The sequence below is a fragment of the Dermacentor variabilis genome, chromosome 11 (genome assembly GCF_050947875.1).
Source record: "Dermacentor variabilis isolate Ectoservices chromosome 11, ASM5094787v1, whole genome shotgun sequence".
In the NCBI taxonomy this organism is placed as follows: Eukaryota; Metazoa; Arthropoda; class Arachnida; order Ixodida; family Ixodidae; genus Dermacentor; species Dermacentor variabilis.
The window spans coordinates 88304488-88326115 of NC_134578.1; the positions used below are offsets into that span (position 1 = coordinate 88304488).

At 43.6% G+C, this 21628-nt stretch overlaps 1 protein-coding gene across 1 annotated transcript in view; it reads left to right on the top strand.

The window, feature by feature from the left end:
- The window catches only part of LOC142563371 (uncharacterized), a 110861-nt gene extending 96853 nt beyond the window's left edge, over positions 1-14008 (top strand). The window contains exons 6-7 of the mRNA XM_075673931.1: positions 1199-1218; positions 13933-14008. Coding sequence (XP_075530046.1) covers positions 1199-1218; positions 13933-14008 — 96 coding nt within the window. The remainder of the gene's footprint in view (positions 1-1198; positions 1219-13932) is intronic.
- Positions 14009-21628: the final 7620 nt, after the last annotated feature.

A 21628-nucleotide genomic window follows, 5' to 3' on the forward strand; every position in this document is an offset into this window, starting at 1 on the left:
TGTAGGCCCACAAAGCCTTAAGCATGCGGCAAAAATGAACTACCTTTGTCACACGGGCAAACCAAAGTGCAATTTGAGCAAGTACACTTCTGTGCGCTGAATGCCATTCTCACGGCGCGCTGCTACACGATGAAATGCTTTGTCCAATTGGTGGAGATGGTGATCAGGGTTCAGAATGTAAGGCATATGTTTGACAACTTAAACTTACCCACATAAAACAGTTTGTTCTCGTTACAAACAGCATTTACAATAATTTAAGTGCGGCTCAAGTAATTCAATGGAACCTCAATCACAAGACTTATGATCGCGAGCCAAGACCATACAGGGACACTTAACCAGTACTAGTCTAAATGACGCGTTACGTCAACCAACTGCGCGGCCAATATCCAGCGTAGCCGTAAACTGCCCGAGAGCGAGAATATTTTCTGGAATTCTTTTATTCAGTATGGCGCATTTTTTTTTAATTTTTAACATTACCTTACGAAAAATTATTAAAACTTAGTCCTGACTCTGCTTTCGACATTGTTTTATCTACATTTTTACTCACTGCTAACAAGGCTAAACAGTTTGCGGCCGCTAACTGTGTTCGCCGAACACTCTCGCCCGCGAGTGCGCTCTCTGTCACTAAACATTCTCGTGTGGCACCCTGGCAACGACACCAGCGGCGAAGTGAACTCGCTCCGAGTGCACTTAAGTTTGTCCGTGCGACAGGGGAATAATTTTAGTTTGCTACCTCTTCGAAACACATTTGATGATGCTGAGTTAATATTTCGAGAAGAAAGTGACAGGGTACACTCCCGAATTTATCTCATTATCCAACTTCATAGACAACTTTCTTGGATAGTAGCGTTTTCATGTGATGAGTAGTCCTGTCACAAGCGTTATCGAATGAGAAGGTTCCTGAACCACACTTTCTTTTCTGATTACCTAAACATTGTCTCAAGAGGAGTCTGCTTTGTACTGTTCCGGCACTTACCTGTAATCATGTGTGTGGCTTGCTTGAAAGTACTAGCATGGTATTCCTACAGTAAGTTAGTTCCTCCTCATTTGCTCTAAATGTCTGTGGTGTGTCTGTGATTTTACACCTTCTTTCGACTACACTATATGTGCACTTCGTCTGCTATCCTCTTCATGTATTATTCTCACAAGGGTCATCCTGTGATAAATTGAAATATTATGTACCTTTCTCTCGTTTCAGTTCTCACCGTGGGAGAGAGTGTGAGTGCACAAAAACTATTATTTGCGAAATATTTCTTACAGATAACGCTACAGACACCTAATTTTCGGGTGTTCCACTAACCTAAATTACCTCCTTAGTCACAGCTTTCATCTACTTAAGATGATGTCTTCTACGACTCAGCTTTTTTAATTAGACACTTTCAAAAAATGTTGGTGTTGAATATATGCAACTTACCACCCCTTCACGACAGGGCATTCGTCAATCCGACATTCTCCGTGGAGAAACACGCTACGTCCAAACGACATATCTGTTTTATTTCAGCCAGTCACGATTCAAAACGAAGGTCAGGAGTGTTACGGGACACCGGGTAGAACAATGTCCTAGGTGGTTTAATAACGCGAAAACGTTGTCCGCGTTGCGATCAACGATTTGCTACATATTCGTACAAAGGAAACACTTGAAAAGTCTACTTCTCCCGAGCGAACGGCTTTCGCGAACCGACATTCCGCCAGGCCACAATCACTACCGTATTAGGATTCATAGTACTCCACTTCTTGCACTTCGAATTCGTGTTTTGTACGTTGCATTGTCATCTTTCTTCGCTGCCTGTCGCAACTCCCTTATAAGATGTGCAATATTTAGTATTGTCGGGGACTCTATCTAGGGTTCACTATTAGTTGAGTATTAAAGCGACACTTGCTGTCCGAACCCTCGCACACCTTCTTCACAGTGGTATGGCTGGATTAAGCCGCCTTGAAGAATATATATATAGTAAGTAATGTTTCCACACAACTTCTCACTTTGCAAATATATTTCTGGTAAATGCTCGCCCTTGTGTCCGTCCAATTCCTTTATCTTTCGTTTTTTTCAGTTTCTGTGCAATAACTATTTATTATTGATTGCTAGCAAATCGCCCAAACCAATAGTGTTTATTTATTTTACTTTCTCCAATTCCGCCTTTTGGGATGTGCCTACAGGGATGCGGCCGTTCTTGGCTTATTCTTGAGAATGTTTATGTCCCACTCATACAGGAGAGGTACAGAATCCCTATATGTTGCTTGATACGCCAGTCATCACCGAATTGTATGCATCGCCGTCAGCTGCTCAGTATATTGCTAAGCATATATTTATATGTGTCTTTACTTAGGCTTCGATAAGAATAGATTCTATTATACGGGCTGAATCTGCATACATTATTATATCAAGACGCCAACCAGGCGCCACTGCTACGACACTACGGAATTTTGTTAATTTCAGGTGGATGACTGTGAAACCATGCTACGCAGTCCTCAGATTGTTCGCGAATTCTCGTTTGGGAAATGAAAATGAGATTGGAAGAAAATGCAGATAATGCTGTCAGAGTTCTGTTTAGTAACCTTCATCTTGAAATTTTTTGCTGCTGTACAGAACGGGGCCTTAAAACGAACGTGGTGGATACATGTACTAAAGATGGTTGAGAGCGACTACAGCTTGATAGAAGTTCAGGATGTTAGCTTTGCCCTTGTTTCCCACGTTCAAGGCACGTTGTAGATATCCGAGGACCTCTTTTCGCCCGGTAAGGACCTAATGTTATCGCTCATCGAAAGACTCGATAGCATAATCGTAAGTTCCTCTAACGTTATTGTTGATTGCATCTTTTTAGGCTATCGTGGAACCGGCCTACCCTGGCACAATGAGGTTGCATGCGTAACGCAAATTGTGTCGTACTTTCTGGAAGGTACGCATGATTACGCTGGAACCTTTGACGAGTCACGTATAAATAGCCGAGGCGTCTCACCTTTTGTTCAGTCTTCGACGATCAACGCATGTCATCGTCACTAATGTTCTGCCCAAGCCTTATTTGTAGTAGTGGGTAGCAGGAATCATGAATTTTTTCAGAAAATGTCGGACATCAAGAAAGACAAACCAACACTATGTTAAAACTATGAATACCAGCAGTGCTCAATGAATCATTTGTCACGTCTTTGCCGAAGCCTCTTATGTTCAGCAAAAATACATGCTTTGCATGAAGCTGATTTTAATCCTCTGGCTCTTACTTTGAGCCTACTATCCTGCTAGGGTGGCAAGAAATTATTTTAGTATGTTCGCTCTCCAAATTTTACACCGGTCTAGCTATTAAAAAGGAGGTGCGACGAATAACGCGCTCATTACCGCACCTAGTGTTGTTTCCAGTTCATGGAGAAGATTCAAAGGAGAATTGTTTATTTATATTCGTTTGTTTCTAGACAATCGCACGACGTAATATAAAGGTTTCATTTCATAAACAAATTTAGAATAGAAAGGGGCAATAAGATCTGAGTGCTCCACAAGTGAAGCGTTGTATGGCCGACATAAGTCAATGGCATTGGTATGCATATTTCCAGATTGCACTACTGCATTTCCTTATGAATGCAAGTTACAGTTACTACTTTTCTCTGCAGTTCTTACAAATTCCAAATTTGTTAACGACAATGGATAAATAAAAAGGAATATGCGTGCCATACCTCTTGAGCATTTGACTTCGTGTGTCACCAGGTCCACGAGGTGTAAAAATGGATCTATTTTACTGGGAATTGCCTGCACGCCTGACCCTGTTGCTAATATTTTCTTGATGCTCGCTAGCTGTTACGGTTCATTGATACAGTGGCTGTTGAGTACAGTGAAAATGTATAGTGCAACTATTCATTCTTTAGGTAACTTGTTATTTATTTAGTTTTTCATTTTGACCTTAACCGGCATTATGGAATGGGATATAGATCCTGTAAAACATCGTGTAATTGGCCCAAAAATCAAGCACACAAAGCGCAGTAAAAATTCTAATTCAACAACAGATTACCATTTTCAGGCGCAAGAAAACAATAGTGGCACTTTATTCCTATGAAAAAATTACGCCATGCATCATTCCCAAAAGCATTTTCATAAATATTCAGTTTAAGGTGTTGTTCTTGCGAGATATGTGATGGCGGTATTATATACTTAATATATACTTAACGATAGTATATACTGTGATAAAAAAAAATAAACTAAGCGCTTTGTACGTGTTTCAGGTCGAGTCATTACAGTTTACGCTCAGTCGTAGCCATTTTAAAGTTTTATTGCGATAACAATTATATGGACACTCCAGGCGCATTTTTGCCGCTGCCGTATTGTTTCCTTATGAGAGCTCTTTCTTGATTGAGTGGATGACGGTGCATGTCCGTTCTTAGTTGGTAGAGTGATTTTAACAAAGTAACAAAGTCAACAAATTCAAACATCACAGGGTGTTTAGGAGCGCGGACAAAAAGCCGTCAACAGGCTTTATTGGGTCAGTGCCCCCTAGAAATGGCATACAGCGAGAATAGTGTGGTCTAACTAAACAGGTTACAGATTTGTGGTACGTAAGCATTGAGAGTAAACATAAAAAATAATTATGTTTGTCTAGCACAACAATTAAGACGACCATATAGAATATATTGAAGCAATGACAAATATCAGTTTCAACAGATTATATAAACAATAAGAGTGAGCTTACTAATGAAGTTAGAATACAGAGTGAATAGCTCTAGGATATAGAAATGTATGAATATTGAGTAACGCAAAAGAAGAGTTGCTTTTCCAGATTCAACGTCGCATGAACTCTAATGTTTACAGAATGTTGCGAGAATCACAAATATTTTGTGCGCGAAATGTTGTACAATTAGCGGAAATATCAATGTCATCTCATAACAATTCATTGACTAATAATGGGAAGCGAAATTTCAACATTTTTTTTCCATAGTTCGTGCGGCATATTTCGAATTTGCACTTTTCAGGTTTACATGTACTATATAAAGGATAGTTTTCTTGAAGTCCCGCCACACACTATAATGTATTAGTATGCCTAGATGCGTCAGATTTGTAACGTCGAGCAAGCCTGTACGAATAAAATGATTTCATGCTGATTATGTTCAATTTATGAAATAATTCTGCAGTCTGTGAGTCAGGAGAAACTTTTAAGGCTATGCGAACAGCTCGTTTTTGTAGTTGAAGAAGCCTATTTATGTTTTCGAGCGGTATCGTCGACCAGACTAGGCCACCATAGTTCGTTATCGAGGAATATAAAAAATTACATATTAAGATATTTACCTGCATTGAAAAAGATGAACAGTGATGGCGCATAGAGCTAGTCGTACGAGAAAGTTTCCCGACAAGGTAAACGACATGATGGACCAATGACATGTTCTTTGAAAAGTATATTCCTAACGTTTTGAAAGAGCGAACAACTTCTTCTTTGTGAGCTATCGAGAGGGCTGGAAAATGGAAACATTGTGGACGCGGGTGGAACATTACAGTTTAGTATTAGTATTTAGTGCTATTGCCAAGTATTATTTAGCGCTAAAGCCTTATGGACTCTTTGAGTCTGGTTAATTCCGATAACGAACGAGACTCTAGCCTATTAAATTGGTGCGGGGTTCTTCGTGGGACAAGCGCTTCTAGCCGCACGAAACAGAGCAACACGTATGTCATGCCCTTAGATGTACGGAGCCGCACGGTCGCTACGCTGAAGGAAGCAGCGTGCCTTTATCTCTTAAGTTATGAGGTTTTAAGTGCCGAAACCACGCTCCGATTATTAGGCACGTCGTAGTGAGAGACTCCGTACAGTTGTACCACTTAGGGTTCTTTACCGGGCCCCTAAATTTACGTACACGGGTGTTTTCGCCTTTCGCTTCCATCAAAATGTGGCCGCCGCGTCCGTGATTCGATCCCGTGACCTCGTGCTTTTCAGCCCAACAGCATAGCCACAAAGCAACAAGCGGGTTATCTTTATCTCTCTCTGAAAAGATTGGGTAACCGGTGGAACTTCTTTCGTAATTGGGACAGGGGCCTGCAATTTTTGCCCTTGATCGAGGAATTCCCAGTAAGCGTGAGTCATAAGCTCGCGTTTATTGCGTCCCTGCTCTTCGTACACACCGACCGTCGCTACTACCTATTGAATGATCTAGCGAGGTCATCTTCCTTGATTCGTGCGAGAGAAAGGGAGTGCCTAATAATGTAGCAGCAGAAATTTTAAGCAATTATTATGTTGTACTTAATAACATGCGACTTAAGTACAGCAGTCTCAACTACATCAAAAATACAACGATTTACCCGAGAGAACTCGCCACTGACTGCCTTTTGAGACTTTTTTTGCCAATTTGAAATTATAATCACTACTTCGATCGCAGAGTGTGCTGGCTCCTCTCGCTATAAATCGTGGTCATATAATTTCCATCAAAGTCTCAGAACATGTTCTCACCAGTTCTCAGTCCCTTTAAGCGTCCTTCGAGTTTTTTGCTCGGGCTTACATTCGAGATTCATTTTGATAGGGTCGCCCACTGCAGCGACTCCCTGGAGCTTGAGTTTCCGGGGCGAACCAAAAAGTGTTCTATGTGGAAGCATGATGTCGGTGTTATGTATGTCAACGGTCGATCGTCACGGCGTCAACTACATTTTTTTAACATGGGTTGTGGAAAAACGCATTACCGTAGTCGAATGTAAAAATGTAGATGGAAATGAAACTCCAAATAGTAATGGCGATATTTGGCTACAAATTTCTTTCGCTCTTTTTTGTGTTTGGCTGCATTTGGGCTACAATTTCTCTAGCTTTGTGTTACTCCTGTGTAGCCGGTGTGGGTTTATTGACCGGTTGCCTTCACCCAAAAAGATCACTATCTCGTGACGCCTGCGGCAGAAAGGATGTTCCACGTCCGCCACCTAGGTCTGTGAGTGGTGGCGCTGGCTAACACTCCCAAGGTTCCACTAGGAAACATAAATACCCAAGAAAGTGGATGGGGAAACGGCGCCGTGGTCGCTTGATTGGTAGAGCATCGCACAAGAAATGGGAAGGTTGTGGGATCGTTACCCACCTGTGGAAAGTTGTTTCTTCATCCACTTTCATTTCCATTTATTTAAGGTTTAAGTATTTCATTGATTAAGCAAAAGTAAGTTCCCCTACGTTGTCCTCGGTGTCAGTGTTTGTTGGCTTCTTATAATATGACTAATAATAATCGGGCCCCTCGGTTGACCCCCTTTCTTCTCGCTTAGACTGTAATGTAATAAAAGGCCCTTCACCTGGTCTGGCCATTTCGAGCTGACATGCGCAGTGCATACCATGCATTCTGCCATGCATGGTAGGCCGCGATGCCCCCCCCCCCGTTCCCCGTCTCATCCTCACCCTTGGCTTTCTCGTCTTCCGCGGTCCTGTCGTCTACCACGTTAGCGGAAGCCCCTTCATGACAATCAGTGACGCGTCTGCTAATGTGTTCCGGCATGGGGGTTTCGGCCTCCTTACATGATCTCACTTAGGCGCCAACCCCGTTCGCCATGTTCGCATCAAAGTGTTCATTGCTTTGCGGAATGGTGACCTTCAACTTTATTTCTACATTTGCTAGTTTAACTTCTACATTCTTACTATGCTTCTGTTGCCTTTGAGCTCATTTTCTAACTTTCCAATCCACTGAGCTAGCTTGTCGCTTTCCTGCTTTTGACAATCTTGTCACAATTCTAACGTAGACGAGTTGCAGATAATATCAGCCCCGTTTTCTTCGCAGATTGACTCAAGCCACCTTTTTTTACCATGTAGGAACGCTCGAACTCATAACAACTCATGCCTGGTTTCCTCCTAGTACCGACCATTATCTTGTACTAATAGGGCGTAATATCTATGGAGCTAATTGTGTAGAAAAAAAAAGCCTATTTTTTACCTACTTATATCCATCGAAAAAAACCAAGAAAGTGAAAAGCATGAAAAATAATACATAGTCACATTGCTCTGTAAACCTAACCCTTTTAACAACCAAATGAGCCACAATCAAGTAAACACCTTATCGCCTTGACACACTGCTCCTGCTGCGCTGAGAAACACTTCTACTACACGCGTATGTTCCCTTCGGCGTCACTCGAATGGATAGATGGATGTTATGAGCGTCCCTTTGGCACAGGACGGTGGGTTGCGCCACCAATTTCTTCCTGTTATACTGCTTAATGTCCTACCTAGGTTAAAAAGTAAAAAAGAAAAATAAACAATGCACGATGAATTCTCATAAACAATGCGAACTTTGTTTTGTACTTCTCCGTTTTTTGTCGTTTCCCTACTTATCTTCTAGCAATCTTTCAATCGCCTCTTCCTAATTTCTATTGGGGACATGTTTACTTTCCCCCTGCTCTAGCTGAACCCGAGGGCTTCAAGGAGTCTACTGGGGCCCAAATCGACCGCTAGGGAGATATCTTCACATTCTAATAAATCAACCTCCATCGTTTCCCTCGCTTTCCTGCAGCAAGCATATGCTTCTTCCTTTTTATATCTCAAGTGAGAGGTGCGTTAGTAAGGCATCCTGATATCGCTTCGAAAAGTAATCAGCTTCCCTTTGAGTTATTAATTGCTTCTTTCCTTACTTTAGTTTTTCCTCTTAAGTAGTTACTCATAGCAGGTTTCTTACAAATTGCCGCTACCCTTGAGATTATTTCAGCCTCTATGACTTTGCGCTTGACGTTCTTTGTTGCAGTGTTGCTCACCCGGCTGCAGTACGGCAACGCCATCTGGGAACGTTAGCTTACACTTCTTTATTCGCTATAGTATCAATAGTATACTTTAAGTATAAGGGCTGCAGAGCACGAGGTCGCATTTGCTGCCATTTGCTGCAATTTATGATATCATGCAGTCGTCGTTATTCCAGCATCGTCACGCTATTGTCAGGATGTTCTTGTCATCATATCATTGTAATCATTTGAATAGCCCCATCCAATTGCCCTCATGTGGTCGTAGCTATTGCTACTCCGCTATCTAATAGTCACGCCATCGTGGTCATGCCATCGTCTTCAAGAGATACGTACAATTCGAGCAGGACATCTCGTTACGTTACGGTGGCGTCTTCACGCTGTCATTACCATACGATTGCCATTCCTCAAGTTTCATCTACCCATGGTCATCATGGCGTAGTCGTGACATGGTCATGGTCATTCTGTCATGCTTATGAAATTTGTTTAGAGCACAGTGCTGGGGAAGCGCCCGTTCCTACGGCAGCGTCGGCGTCACGTGTAACCGAGTGAAGGAGCGCCGCCAAAGGTGAGAGCGAATACGGCGCGTAGCGAGGGATAAAAGAAGTGGCGAGAGCGAAGACGTGCAAGGAGGAAAGCGGAGGAGGGTATGGCAAAAGGGTGAGTTGAAAAGCGGAGTGCCTGTGGCGACCAGGCATGCGGCGAGCTCAGAAACAAAGCGCTGGCGTGGACTTCAAACCCACTGCGCACATGCGCTACTTCGCTTGTGGCACCACCGCTACTCGATAATGCACTCCGCGCTATCCACGTGTTCCCGTTTTCGCACTCTTTTCTGAGCAATGAGTGATGCAAACAGTGGAAATGCTTTGTCTGCCACTGCTGCTGAAAGACATGCCCGAGCTGAGGCTCAGTGCTGCCGCCCAGAGCACCTAGTCTTTCAGAATCAAATTCTTGCCCAAATATATCGCGAATTCAAAACACCTAAAGAGTTGGGCTCAAAATTCGCATTAAGGATCATCGTAATTGTCGGCGAATTTCTTTACAAGGCGAAAGCCTTAGATGGCTCATGGGTCTAAAAATTAACCATCCGCCACTACGGCATCAAAATTCAATGGCGCAAAATTTGGGGGTCAAACCCTCAACATTTCGTGGGAGTTGAACCCGCGACCTTTGGCTGCAACTAAGGCGAAGTTAGGGCACAGTTAAGTAACATGTAGATAATTCGGGCACTTCAACCCACACAGCCTTTGGCGCTGGTCGAGCACGTGACTTTGGTTGGGAGTCGAAACTATGACCTGTAGTGCTAATTGAAACCAAGATAATTAAGGCAAAGCTAAGAGAGACGTAATTAGGGCATTCGAACCTGCGACTTTTGGTAGCAGTCAAACCCTCTACTTTTGGTGGAGGTCGCACCCACGACCTATATATTAATTAGGGCACATGTAATTAAGATGGAGCTAATTAAGGCCCGTATAACTACGATATTTGGTAGCAGTTGAACTATCCATCTTTGGTGGCAGTTGAGGCCAGGATCTGCGCCTCATGTGCCATAGAATGCTTTGGGATTGAAACATAACAAGAAAACAATAGAAAGGAAACCACGCATTCGAATGTCCAGTAATTTAATGAATGTGTCATGAGCGCGCTGGCTTTCGCCTTCGTCCTCTTTAGCATATGCTAAAGTAACTGAATTTCTAAGTTGTGGTCATGCCATTTTGATCGTTCTATTTTCCTAATGTTGTCGTTCTCATTCGAGCGTCTTCAAGTCAGGATAGCCATGTCTGTCGCATTGTCGCCATGCCATCTTCTTCATGCCGGTGTCGTGCCTTGTTGGTGAATGATCAAATGCCAAAAGCTTGTTAGTGACGGCAGTTCCGCAGAAAATAAGTACAACTGTGCCGTGTGGTCTACACTTAACAATACTCGTTAAGCAGGAGCACCATTTTGGAGAAACATATATCACAGCAGCCCCTGTACCTGTTTCCACTGCGCATATCTGCGCAATTTTTGTGCGCTTACCTATCATTGCCGTTCTTCTCTCGCACATCTTCAGACATCACCTTCTTTCAGCCCACGTCCCTGCATAGACGTCTTATGTTGTACATCCGCCTGTTTTATAGTTTAAATATTGGCCTACCGTGTGAGCAATGTGTAGCGGATAAACATGGAAAAAGGCTAAGTTTCGCCTTAAATGAGAACCATCGATTGCAATAGCGAATTAGTTGACAGCTATGCGATATCAGGATAGTAGTTTTATCGGTCGTATAAACTTCGAAACATTCGCTTACTAATTAAATAACAAGCATAGTGCCAGCGCGCACGAACAAACCCGAACCCATAACGCTCGATAAGGGATGACACTCGCTGCAAAACTCTCGTGTGAGCAAGCGCGGCAGCAGCCAGAGAAGTGACCTTCGTGCGGTATATCGCTGCAACACAATTTAAGCGAGAACACAGCGCGCAGAGAGGTATGAGCCGTCTGTAGACCCATTTCAAGATACGGAGTGGGACTGCGGGCGGCCATGCGAAGTAAAGCCTTGTTGGCGTAGTCGAAGCCCCGCCCCCCCGCCACCTTCTCCTCCCTGAGCAGCTTTCCCGCTTAATTCCACACGTGGCGCATGAGATTCAGCCACGATCGTCGGCTTCCCTTGTGTGTTTTACTCGCGCGTACAGCTTACGCCGTGCAGCGACGGTGTTATCGCCCTTGGACTTTATAAGAAACATCACGGTGACGGGAAAATGCGACTGGTGTGTCCATTTAATTGCTATCACAAGAAAATGCGATGACGTTAATTTTGTGACGTTTGTGGTGTATAAACATTGCATGAGATGAAACAAAGAATTTCTAGATACGGACCATTACTTAGCATCGGTCAAGTTCTCCGAGTGCAACCACTGGCCGTCGCATTCCAATTTTCGTGCGCCGGTGCTCGATGACCCTGTTACCGGGCCAGCCAGACAGGCTGGCTGTCCCGCCCTTGTGCGTCGCGCCTGTGGCTTTGGTATTCCCCCCCCCCCTTTGTGACACTTCCTGAGAGTGTACCTGGAGGTCAGCACGGTTCTAGGTAGTTGACCTTAGTCATGTGAAAATATTCTTTGCCATACAGGAAGGCCGTTCAAGGAGGACCAGGTGTGGAGGCAATGCCCGATGGATGCGGCTATCGGAGCACAGTCCCAGAGAGTGTCCTCATTGACTGAACTTGTCACCGCTTGCACGGGCCGTACGATTGGTTGAAACTTACGACACCTGTACGCGCTCGCCAATTGAATGAAAATTACGAAGCCTGTATGGGGTCTACGACTGGCTGAAAATAACGTGACCCTGGCGGACTGAAGAAGTTACAAGCATGAGAACCATCGGAAAGAGAGAGACGTTCTTCTTGCCACAGGCCTCAGCATACGATTTGTTGCCGGCCGTCGATGAACTTTTACTGTTATTTTACCTGTCTCCAATCATGTACATAATGTAAATAAGCCTTCTTTTCTACAAGTCCCGTTCAACGTCGGCCGACTGCTGCACTTATTGGCAAGATCTATTACAATGTTGCAAGGATCGTTGTCAGTTTTGAGGTACTCTAATTTGCACTTCATTCAAGCTTTTCTTCGCATTGATTTCAATGTAGACGTTGCGTCTGCGAAAACTTTCTATCGGGAGCAACATAAAATTTGTACTGACAGATCAGGATGCAGTGGTCATTTAGTACCAGAAGTTTAATCTGCAGAATGTTGCATGATATTCCGAACGCCGTAATGTAATATTTTTCATTGCGACACAGGAAACATGAGGAGAAATGTCAAAGAGCAGGTCCACAGACTCAATGCTGTAAACAGTTTCGCTTTCTTCAATTAGGTCCTGACAAAATTGTTGGCTTTCAAGCAACATTGAGGTAATTATGTTTCTTTGTGCATTGAAGATCAGGCAGCATATTTGAACATTTTATGAATAGGGAGGGCAGAACGTTCGGAGTGGAAAAATCTCAATTTTATGGTTACTTTTGGGAGGTACACAAAGTGAGATCTGAAAGTACTCAAATTTCCGCGGAGACATTTAAGACTGCTTACGTGTAGGAATGCTGAAGCATTAGATTAGATTTGGTGAAATGTTTATTTCCGAGCGTTCCTTGTACGGGCATGCCCTTGCCTGCAGCCTAGCTTGCCCTCGGTATGTCCGAATCAAAACGCGCCAAGCTTCTCAACGCTTTCGCCTGCCAGCTAGTTCAAAACTCGAAAAACCACTAAATTGAACATTAATGCTTTTTATATTGTACGCTCACTTTATACACTCATGACTTGATGCCACGTTCACCCTATCGGTAGCGCCATCACTTGCCAAACGACGCAAGCAGTATGCCACACGATTAGTCAGCCAGATGGCTACGACGTGACGTCTGTAATGACGCACGCACTAGGGACACCTAGGCACACCGTGTAGCTGCCGTGGTATCGGGGAAGCGTGCACGCCCCGCGCCCCCGACCGTCGGGTTGGATACCCACCCAGACCGAAATTTATTAATTTGTTTTTCAATGTCATAAATTTGTTTACACGAACGTTTGAAAAATTCGACGTCAAACCGTGCATTTGACGTATTTCTTACCCCTTGTTCCGTCGGCCACATTTGGTGCAATCATTTGGTCACTTTTGCTGCCATCATACGCTAATGGACCATATAATGCTTCCAAGAATCGCAATGTTGTTTACTACTTCTTCTACCGAGTCATAAAATGCCAATGCTCCAATGTGGCCGAAAAACTGCAGTGGCGGCAATATGTTTTAGAGCTAGTCAAGTAGTATGTTAAGGAAAAAGAAAATTGGGCGCTGACATGGACGCGCACTAAGTGAGTGCATGGCAGCGTGTGTAACTGTCACGCATGTCTTCACAGGATATCATGTACACATTTTTCGAGGCAAGAACAGCCAATTACAAAAACATCGAGCCCCGGCTAATCAATTAAAACCTATAGAGCCTAGCGTAAATAGTACCGTTTGTCGTAAAATATGACGGGGATCCTTAAATATTGCGATATGCAATGTTGTGCCGACTTCAAGCATTCATAAATAGAGAAGAGCTCGATCAAACACGATCAAAGTTTCAAACGCAAACGCTATTCTACTCCGAGTTATCGCTAAAACATTTTTGTTTTTTAGAGTACCGTAGCTCGTAGATGGCCATACGTCATACACACCCTGTGCGCTCTGTTTGCGGGATATAAATTATTTTTAACAGGACATGCTAAATGTGACATAAAATTTGAAATTTTGAATTCATTGTCTGTTTCAGAAAACTTACTTTGAGCTTGGTTCATCGGGATCATCGAAGGCCCGCTATCCGGCTACATCCCTTCAGTGAGAGCTGAATCTTCTTCTAACGCTTTGTTTTATTTTCTTTCAGTCTTTTGCTCTTTATTTATTACTACTACTGAAGCATATTTAAATTATATAGAATAGCATAAACGCCCAGGAGCACCTTACAGTGATCTGTATATTCCAAATAAGTGCTTACATAACGCACAAAGACGGCCAAACATCAATTTGGTATTAGCTAATAACACTGCTTCGGCGGGCTTTTCGTGCGATTAACTATTTTTATTGTGCATGTTGTTACCCTACGATTACGCATAAATGCGACAGCGGCACATTTAGTGCGAGGAACGCGATGTGGTTATGAGGCGATGCGCGAGTTGGCGATCGGCTTTGCTTCATGATACCTGTGTACACAGAGCATAATTACTCACTTGGTTTTGTTTTTCGCACGCGTAATACCTGTTTAAGTTTAGTGGTGGCTGTGGTGTACCCCTAACCCGAGCACGTAATTATAGGGTGGTCGTGGCTTCACTGTTTCTACAATCCCGCACAAGTCGGGGAGGGCGAGAAGGGCAACATGAAGGATTGTCCTTTCCCTCCCTCTCGACCAGAGACACTCTGTGGTACGGATGGCATTGACGTTGAATATTAGTTAAACTGCTACGAGTGTGTGAGTAACCACAAGCGTGGGGATTCGATGCGCATGCTCCCGAGCGTGTTCTTTTACCTCAACAGAACTGAAAAGCACATATTCACAACCACTACGCGGATCTGTGAAGCTGGGACGCCTGCAAGGAAAAATTGCACGAATTACTGATCAATCCATTAAGAATGAATGTATTCAAAGGCTATATTGGCATAAGTTACCATGCTTTGTTGACTTATGGTTCTCTGCATGAAAAGAAAAAGAAGTTTCTTTTGAGAAGTTGCGATAGGAAGTTCAGTTTCCTGTAAAACATGTATGCTTTAAGTTGTTTTTTCTTATATGACTGGTCGATTTGAAACCTTTGCCGTATGGAGCGCTTTCAAGCTCCTAATATCAAAACTACAAATGCAGCACCTGATCCGCACATATTTCACATCGCTAGAACATTGCTCACATTTCTTCTAACCTCCACCGATCCGCGACCGCCCCCACCAGAGGCTGTACAGGCCACTTTTCACAAAAAGTGACCTCAGTGACGTCAACAGTTCACCCAATGCGGAGGATAATCTCCGAGTTATTCGCAAACACACCAAACAGCATCACGGATTGCTTGCATGCATTAATTACTACAAATGGTGCACTTGCCGTTGGTATCTCGATCAAATCGCGGACGAGGACGAATTCTTCTTTACCAGCGAAACTTTCTTTCTAAGAAGCGGCATTGGCTTTCTCTTTATCTCAGTGCTACAGTTGGCTGAAGGTCAGTTTTTCATTTTTTAGCGCATTCATGTAGCGCAGCTCTCTAAATGCTTATTGGGAAACGTGAGTGATATCTGCTCCTTGACATGCTCTAAAAGTAGCTAAAGAATTGCAGAAGCGTTATTTGATCCACATATATTTGACGTCGCACACACATTTGTCATTGTAGGTAGTCCGATTTTTCTCAAACCCCATGGGTTTGAGCTTGGTTGCAGTTGTAGTTATTCCAGGTCAGTGTGCTCAAATGCGCGCAGATCGTAAGACACAGTGATATCACAGCGGATTTTCTACACATTTAATTTATTGCAATGCCGAGGAAATTGCCCGCATATATGAATGTTTGAATTAGTGCAGTACATGCACTGCATCTTATTTTCGCTATATGTAAACAAGGCGTTTTTGTACAGCTTCCTGGTGACAGCAGCAAAAGCAACTACGAACGCCCTCATGGTAGTGCTAAGTGGCTGTGAACGAGGGTTACATTGTTGTGAACAGTTCCTCTAATTGAGCCAGGAAGATGAAACTTTTAGCTAAAAAGTTCCCCATGTGTTCAGCTTACGTTAGGTTGGCGGCTTCTGTAGTTATTTCAGGACTCCGGAAAACATTGCCGAGAACGCCAGTATGACACTTTCAAACACTTGAATAAAAATATATGGTAAAGCCTGTATATGATCTAACCACGTTAACCTTGGCAGACTTGTTTGCAATGGATTTCCCCGCCACCTGTAAAATTCAACTTGGCTGCACTAGTAGTTACGCAGGGTAGCGTGCTAAATTTTGCGAAACTCTATATGCTTCATCATCATCATCAGCCTGGCTACGTCCACTGCAGGACAAAACCATCTCCCATACTTCTAGAACTACCCCGGCCATGCGCTAATTGTGGCCATGTTGTCCCTGCAAACTTCTTAATCTCATCCGTCCACCTAACTTTCTCCCGCCCCCAGCTACGCTTCCCTTTTCTTGGAATCCAGTCCGTAACCCTTAATGACCATCGATTATCTTCCCCCCTCATTACATGCCTTGCCCATGCCCCCCCACTTCTTTTTCTTGATTTCAACTAAGATGTCATTAATTAGCGTTTGATCCCTCACCCAATCTGCTCTCTTCTTATCGGTTAACGTTACACCCACCATTCTTCTTTCCATAGCTCGTTGCGTCGTCCTCAGTTTGAGTAGAACCCTTTTCGTAAGCCTCCCGGTTTCTGCCCCGTAGCTGAGTACCTGTAAGACACACCTATTATGCACTTTTCTCTTGAGGGATAATGTCAACCTGCTGTTCATGATCTGAGAATGCCTGCCAAACTCACCCCAGCCCATTTTTATTCATCTGATTATTTCAGTCTCATGATGCTGATCCGCGGTCACTACCTGTCCTAAGTAGATGTAGATTCCCTTACCACTTCCAGTGCCTCGCTAGCTATCGTAAACTGCAGTTCTCTTCCGAAACTGTGAAACATTACTTTTGGTTTTCTGGAGCTTAATTTTTAGAACAACCTTTCTACTTTGCCTCTCCAGGTCAGTGAGCATGCATCGCAGATTGTCCCCCGAGTTACAGAGCAGGGCAATATAATCAGCGAACCGTAAGTTACTTATGTATCCTCCATCAACTCTTATCCCCGATTCTTCCCAAACCAGGTCTCTGAATACCTCCTGTAAACACTCTGTGAATAGCATTGTAGAGATCGTATCTCCCTGCCTGACGCCCTTCTTTTTTGGGATTCTGTTGCTTTCTATATTGAGAACTACGGTGGCCGTGGAGCCACTATGAATATCTTTGAGTATTTTTACATACGGCTCGTTTACACCCTGAGTTCCTAATGCCTGCATGATTGTTGAGGTGGCGACTCAATCAAACGCTTTCTTCTAATCAATGACAGCTATACATAGGGGTTGGTTATATTCCGCGTATTTACCTATCACCTGATTGATAGTTTTAGTATGGTCTATCGTTGAGTAGCTTTTACGAAATCCTGCCTTGTCCTTTGGTTGACAGAAGTATAAGATGCTCCTGAATGTATTTGCGATTACCTTAGTAAATACTTTATATGCACGGGACAGTAAGCTGATCGGTCTATCATTTTTCAAGTCTTTGGCCTCCCCTTTCTTATGGATTAGGACTATGTTAGCGTTCTTCCACGATTCCGGTACCCTAGAGGTCATGAGGCATTGCGCATACAGGGTGGCAAGTTTCCTAGAACAATTTGCCTACCATTCTTCGACAAATCTGCTGTTACTTTATCCCCTCCAGCTGCCTTCACCCTTTGCTTAGCTCCCAAGGCTTTCTTTATTCTTCCGGCGTTACTTGTGCGATTTAAAATTCCTCTAGACTTCTCTCTTCCGCGACGGAAATTGTAGAAAACAGCAATCAGTTTGCCTTCTTGGATTGTGTAGCATCTGCCATGAAGAACGTACTACCCGAACTCGTCTTCGAAGGATATAGTTAGACCTTCTCGAAGGTACTCCGACAAACGAACGCGCACCTAACAATCAGTTCCAGCAATAGTAAAGCGCCTCCCTGAAGCTCAACACTCTCGTCATCCGCGCTGCAGCCTGCCTAGTTGGAGTGGCGCAGCATCCGCGAAGGGACCCCGCTTAGTTAACGGCGCTTATATCCTCTAACGACAATCCATATCTTCCAGCCCCAAGGACACTTCAATATCTCGAGCGGCGTCTTGAAAATCGTATGGCGCAAATAGAGAAGTCGATCCATCAAAGCGTCCCACAGCTTATTAACCGGGCAATAGAAACACGTTTCCACACCATCATAGAGCGTATCATGCTTTCCGGCACTCTCCCTTTTGGCACAACCCCTTCGACAACCGCAGGAGGACCTGCAATGCGTACATCTTGGGCACCAGCAAGCTTCGTTGCTTCTGACGCAACAAAGCCTCACCATGTCTAGCTCTTCAAAATAATCACCATGGGCAACTGTCCTGCTGTGGAATTGTCGTTCTCTTCATAACAAGAGGGCTGATATGATCACCCGGTTCTCCAACAATCAAGCGAACACCAGTCCCTTGGTCATTGCCCTTCCAGAAGTCAACGTCCCTGTGCAGAGAATAATGGGCTATGGCGGTCTGTAGATGTCGCTGAACCCATGAAGACAGCATTGTACGTGTGACGGGGAACTACACACGTGCAATTAGACACGCAACCGCGGTGAAGCGCTACTCTTAGCGTTGTTGGTTGCCGATCAGAAGTCTCATGACAGCATACAATGCTCATCTTTTGCGTCTATGTGGTTTCCGAGAACACAAGGAATAAAGCCACTAGGACAGTCGTTGATCTCAGCTTTATCTCCCACTTTCAGAAACTTTATCCGCAAGACACCATATTGTTGTGCGGGAACTTTCACTCTCAGCACGTCACCTGGGGATACAACAAATGCAGCCCACGCGGTAGACGCATCATGCAATATACCTCGGAGTACGGGCTGACACTCCTCAACATGCCTCAAGAACACACGAGGCTGGCACAGACAGTTCGCCTAGCAGACTCAACACCACATCTTACTTGGAGTACTCGTCCGCAGCTATTTTGGTGGGAGGTGCTGGATGATTGCATGGGAAGTGACCACTTTCCGATACTCATAAGCTTTCGCACAGGCCATGCTAATACGATGGATGGATGGATGGATGTTATGAGCGTCTCCTTTGGAAAGGGCCACCAAGGTCTTGCTATTATGCCACCTAATGTCCTACCTACGTCAAACAATAAAAAAACAAAAGAAAGAACTATGAAGATGAAGCCACACGCCACTACCCGGCTAAGCCACATAAAACACTGGGACAATATACCGCGAGTTATTGCGGCAGCAGTCTCCAGCCAAGAACATTGACCATCTAGTATCACTGCTATGCGCAGCAAAGCGAAGAGCCACTAAGCACTTACATAAGAGGCGTTTAGCAGCTCGGAGAAAGAGTGTGCATACCATGGGCCATTCAAATGATAAGATCATATATGCAAGGCAATAAAATGACGGTCGACAGCTACGATTGCCCTCTTGCATGGCGGAAGCAAATGACAGGAAAAAAATATCAGACTGCTGTAATAGAGCGTCATCTTGCAGCAATACAGCTTCGAGGTGAAGTATAAGAAAGCGAACCAGAATAAGAATTCAGATCGTGCGAGCCAGGGTTATTCAGCAACAAACTTACAGTAAATTTCTTAGGAATGTGTTTTGTATGTGTCGATAATGATCTTATTGAGTTAGGCAACCTATTTTCGTCTTGTCGAGAGCTGACCACGGCTAGAAAGGGCAGAGACACCGAGAGGGGTAGAACGTTGTAAAGCGATGTCGCTTGGCACGCCGACGAGTGTGTGTTTGTGTGTGTGTGTGCGTGTGTGCGTACTTCCAGGCAGCGGGAGACAACGAAGCGAGGGCTTGGCCCTGGAGCTGCCATGTGACTTCATCCATCACTTCTAGGACGATCCCGCGAACGCACATCGACTCTTCGTGCATCCTGATATCTGGTCCCCCCCCCCCCAGGTCGAATCTCTTGGCGGCGGAGGTATTATGTCTGAACACAAGAAAGGCGTTAATTATACATTTGCCACAAGGCATCCGCTCACCCATCCATCTGCGCCTATCCAGACGTCAATGCAGCGGGGACACCGACTCTTGAAGGGTCTACAAAAGGCCACCACCATCTTCATTATCTGACAGCCTGAACTAAGGATGAAGGCAAGCGACCAATCGAATGCTACCGAGCAACGAGGTTGACCATGGTTGCTCTCCTGCCACATATTCCGTACCATCGGGCTTCTGAATCAGGGTTACTGGGGAGTGTGCTAGCGTGGGCGCGGTATCGCAACGGGTTCGATTATTGTGATTTGCTGCTAGACAGTGTTCAGATTGCCTCGCCGACTCGCTTAGAGAAGATGACGCTATTAAAAGCAGTGGCTTTTAATACCACTGCTGTCCGAGTTCACATCCTCCTGATGTGAACTCGGACGGTTGACTTGTTCTGACACTGAGTGGGCTTCCGTAACTGAAGCCGTGTAACTAAGCCAATAAACAACTTTTTTTCTTCATTCTCACAACCTGACGTAGCCGTCGATGGGCTTGGTGGATTCCTTGCCCGAACGCCACCCTTAGCCGGAACAGCTTCCTATGTATATAGCTCTGTGTAATGTTAACTCAGAGCAATATCTAAGATAATTTCATACAATTTTTGTTTCACACAAAATAGGTAAACATTGGAAAAACGAACAGAATAAAACACGCACTGGCTCTGACCTCTTTAAAATCGATGAATAGTTACTCGCATGCTCATAGTATTGGTCCGGTAGTATACAAGCTTTCGCAGACGATATAACAATAAGAATTAAAGGGGATACCAAAGGAAAACTTCAGGAAACAGCAAATAAAATTCTGCAAATAGTAGAAAATTGGGGAAAAGCAAGGAATATTGATTTTACCATTGCAAAATCTCAATGCATGATCTTAAAAGGATGATACAAGATGATACATTTACTCAACATCTAGAATGTATAAAAGAAGAAAGTAATGAATATAACCTATAACTTAAATAGGTTTACTGGTAAAAACTGAAGTATCAAAGGAAAACAAATGAGAGACATATACAAAAGGGGTATAGAGCGGATAACACACGCTTCCCCAATATGGCACAGAAATATAACAATTATTGGTAAAAAACTAACATCTATTCAAAGAAAATCTTCATTAGCCATACAAAAAGCCTATAAAGCAGTTGCTAATATTGCAATAAATGTTTTAGCAAATGTAACTCCAGTGAATTTGAGAATAGAGAAGGAAATTGAAATATTTAACATATTACATAAAGAGAAACATTTACTTAGAACAATGAAACGTTCACAAAAGAGAGAGCAATAAATATTGTAGATAAATGGAGAATTTACCAAGGCAAACAGCGTAAGATATCACTTCAGAACAGAAATAGATAAGACTATTACATGTAATATATTTACCGATGGTTCGTTTGATATAACTAACCCCGGAGCAGCATTCATAGTTTTCAAAATGTTTTCTCAAATAATTACCACAGAACAGTGTGCATTATCAAAACATAATAATAATCTTGACGCTGAAGCTATAGCAATAACGAAAGCGTTAGAATACATAGCAGAACAGCATAAAAACAGTTTCGAAATTATAACAGATTGTCTGTCAACATTACAAGGTATTAAGAATCCTGACAATTTAAAGCCATACCTAGAGAAAATTAAACAAAAAAACTTGCAGAAGTAAACAAGGATCATATATAATACTAACCTTTAGAACA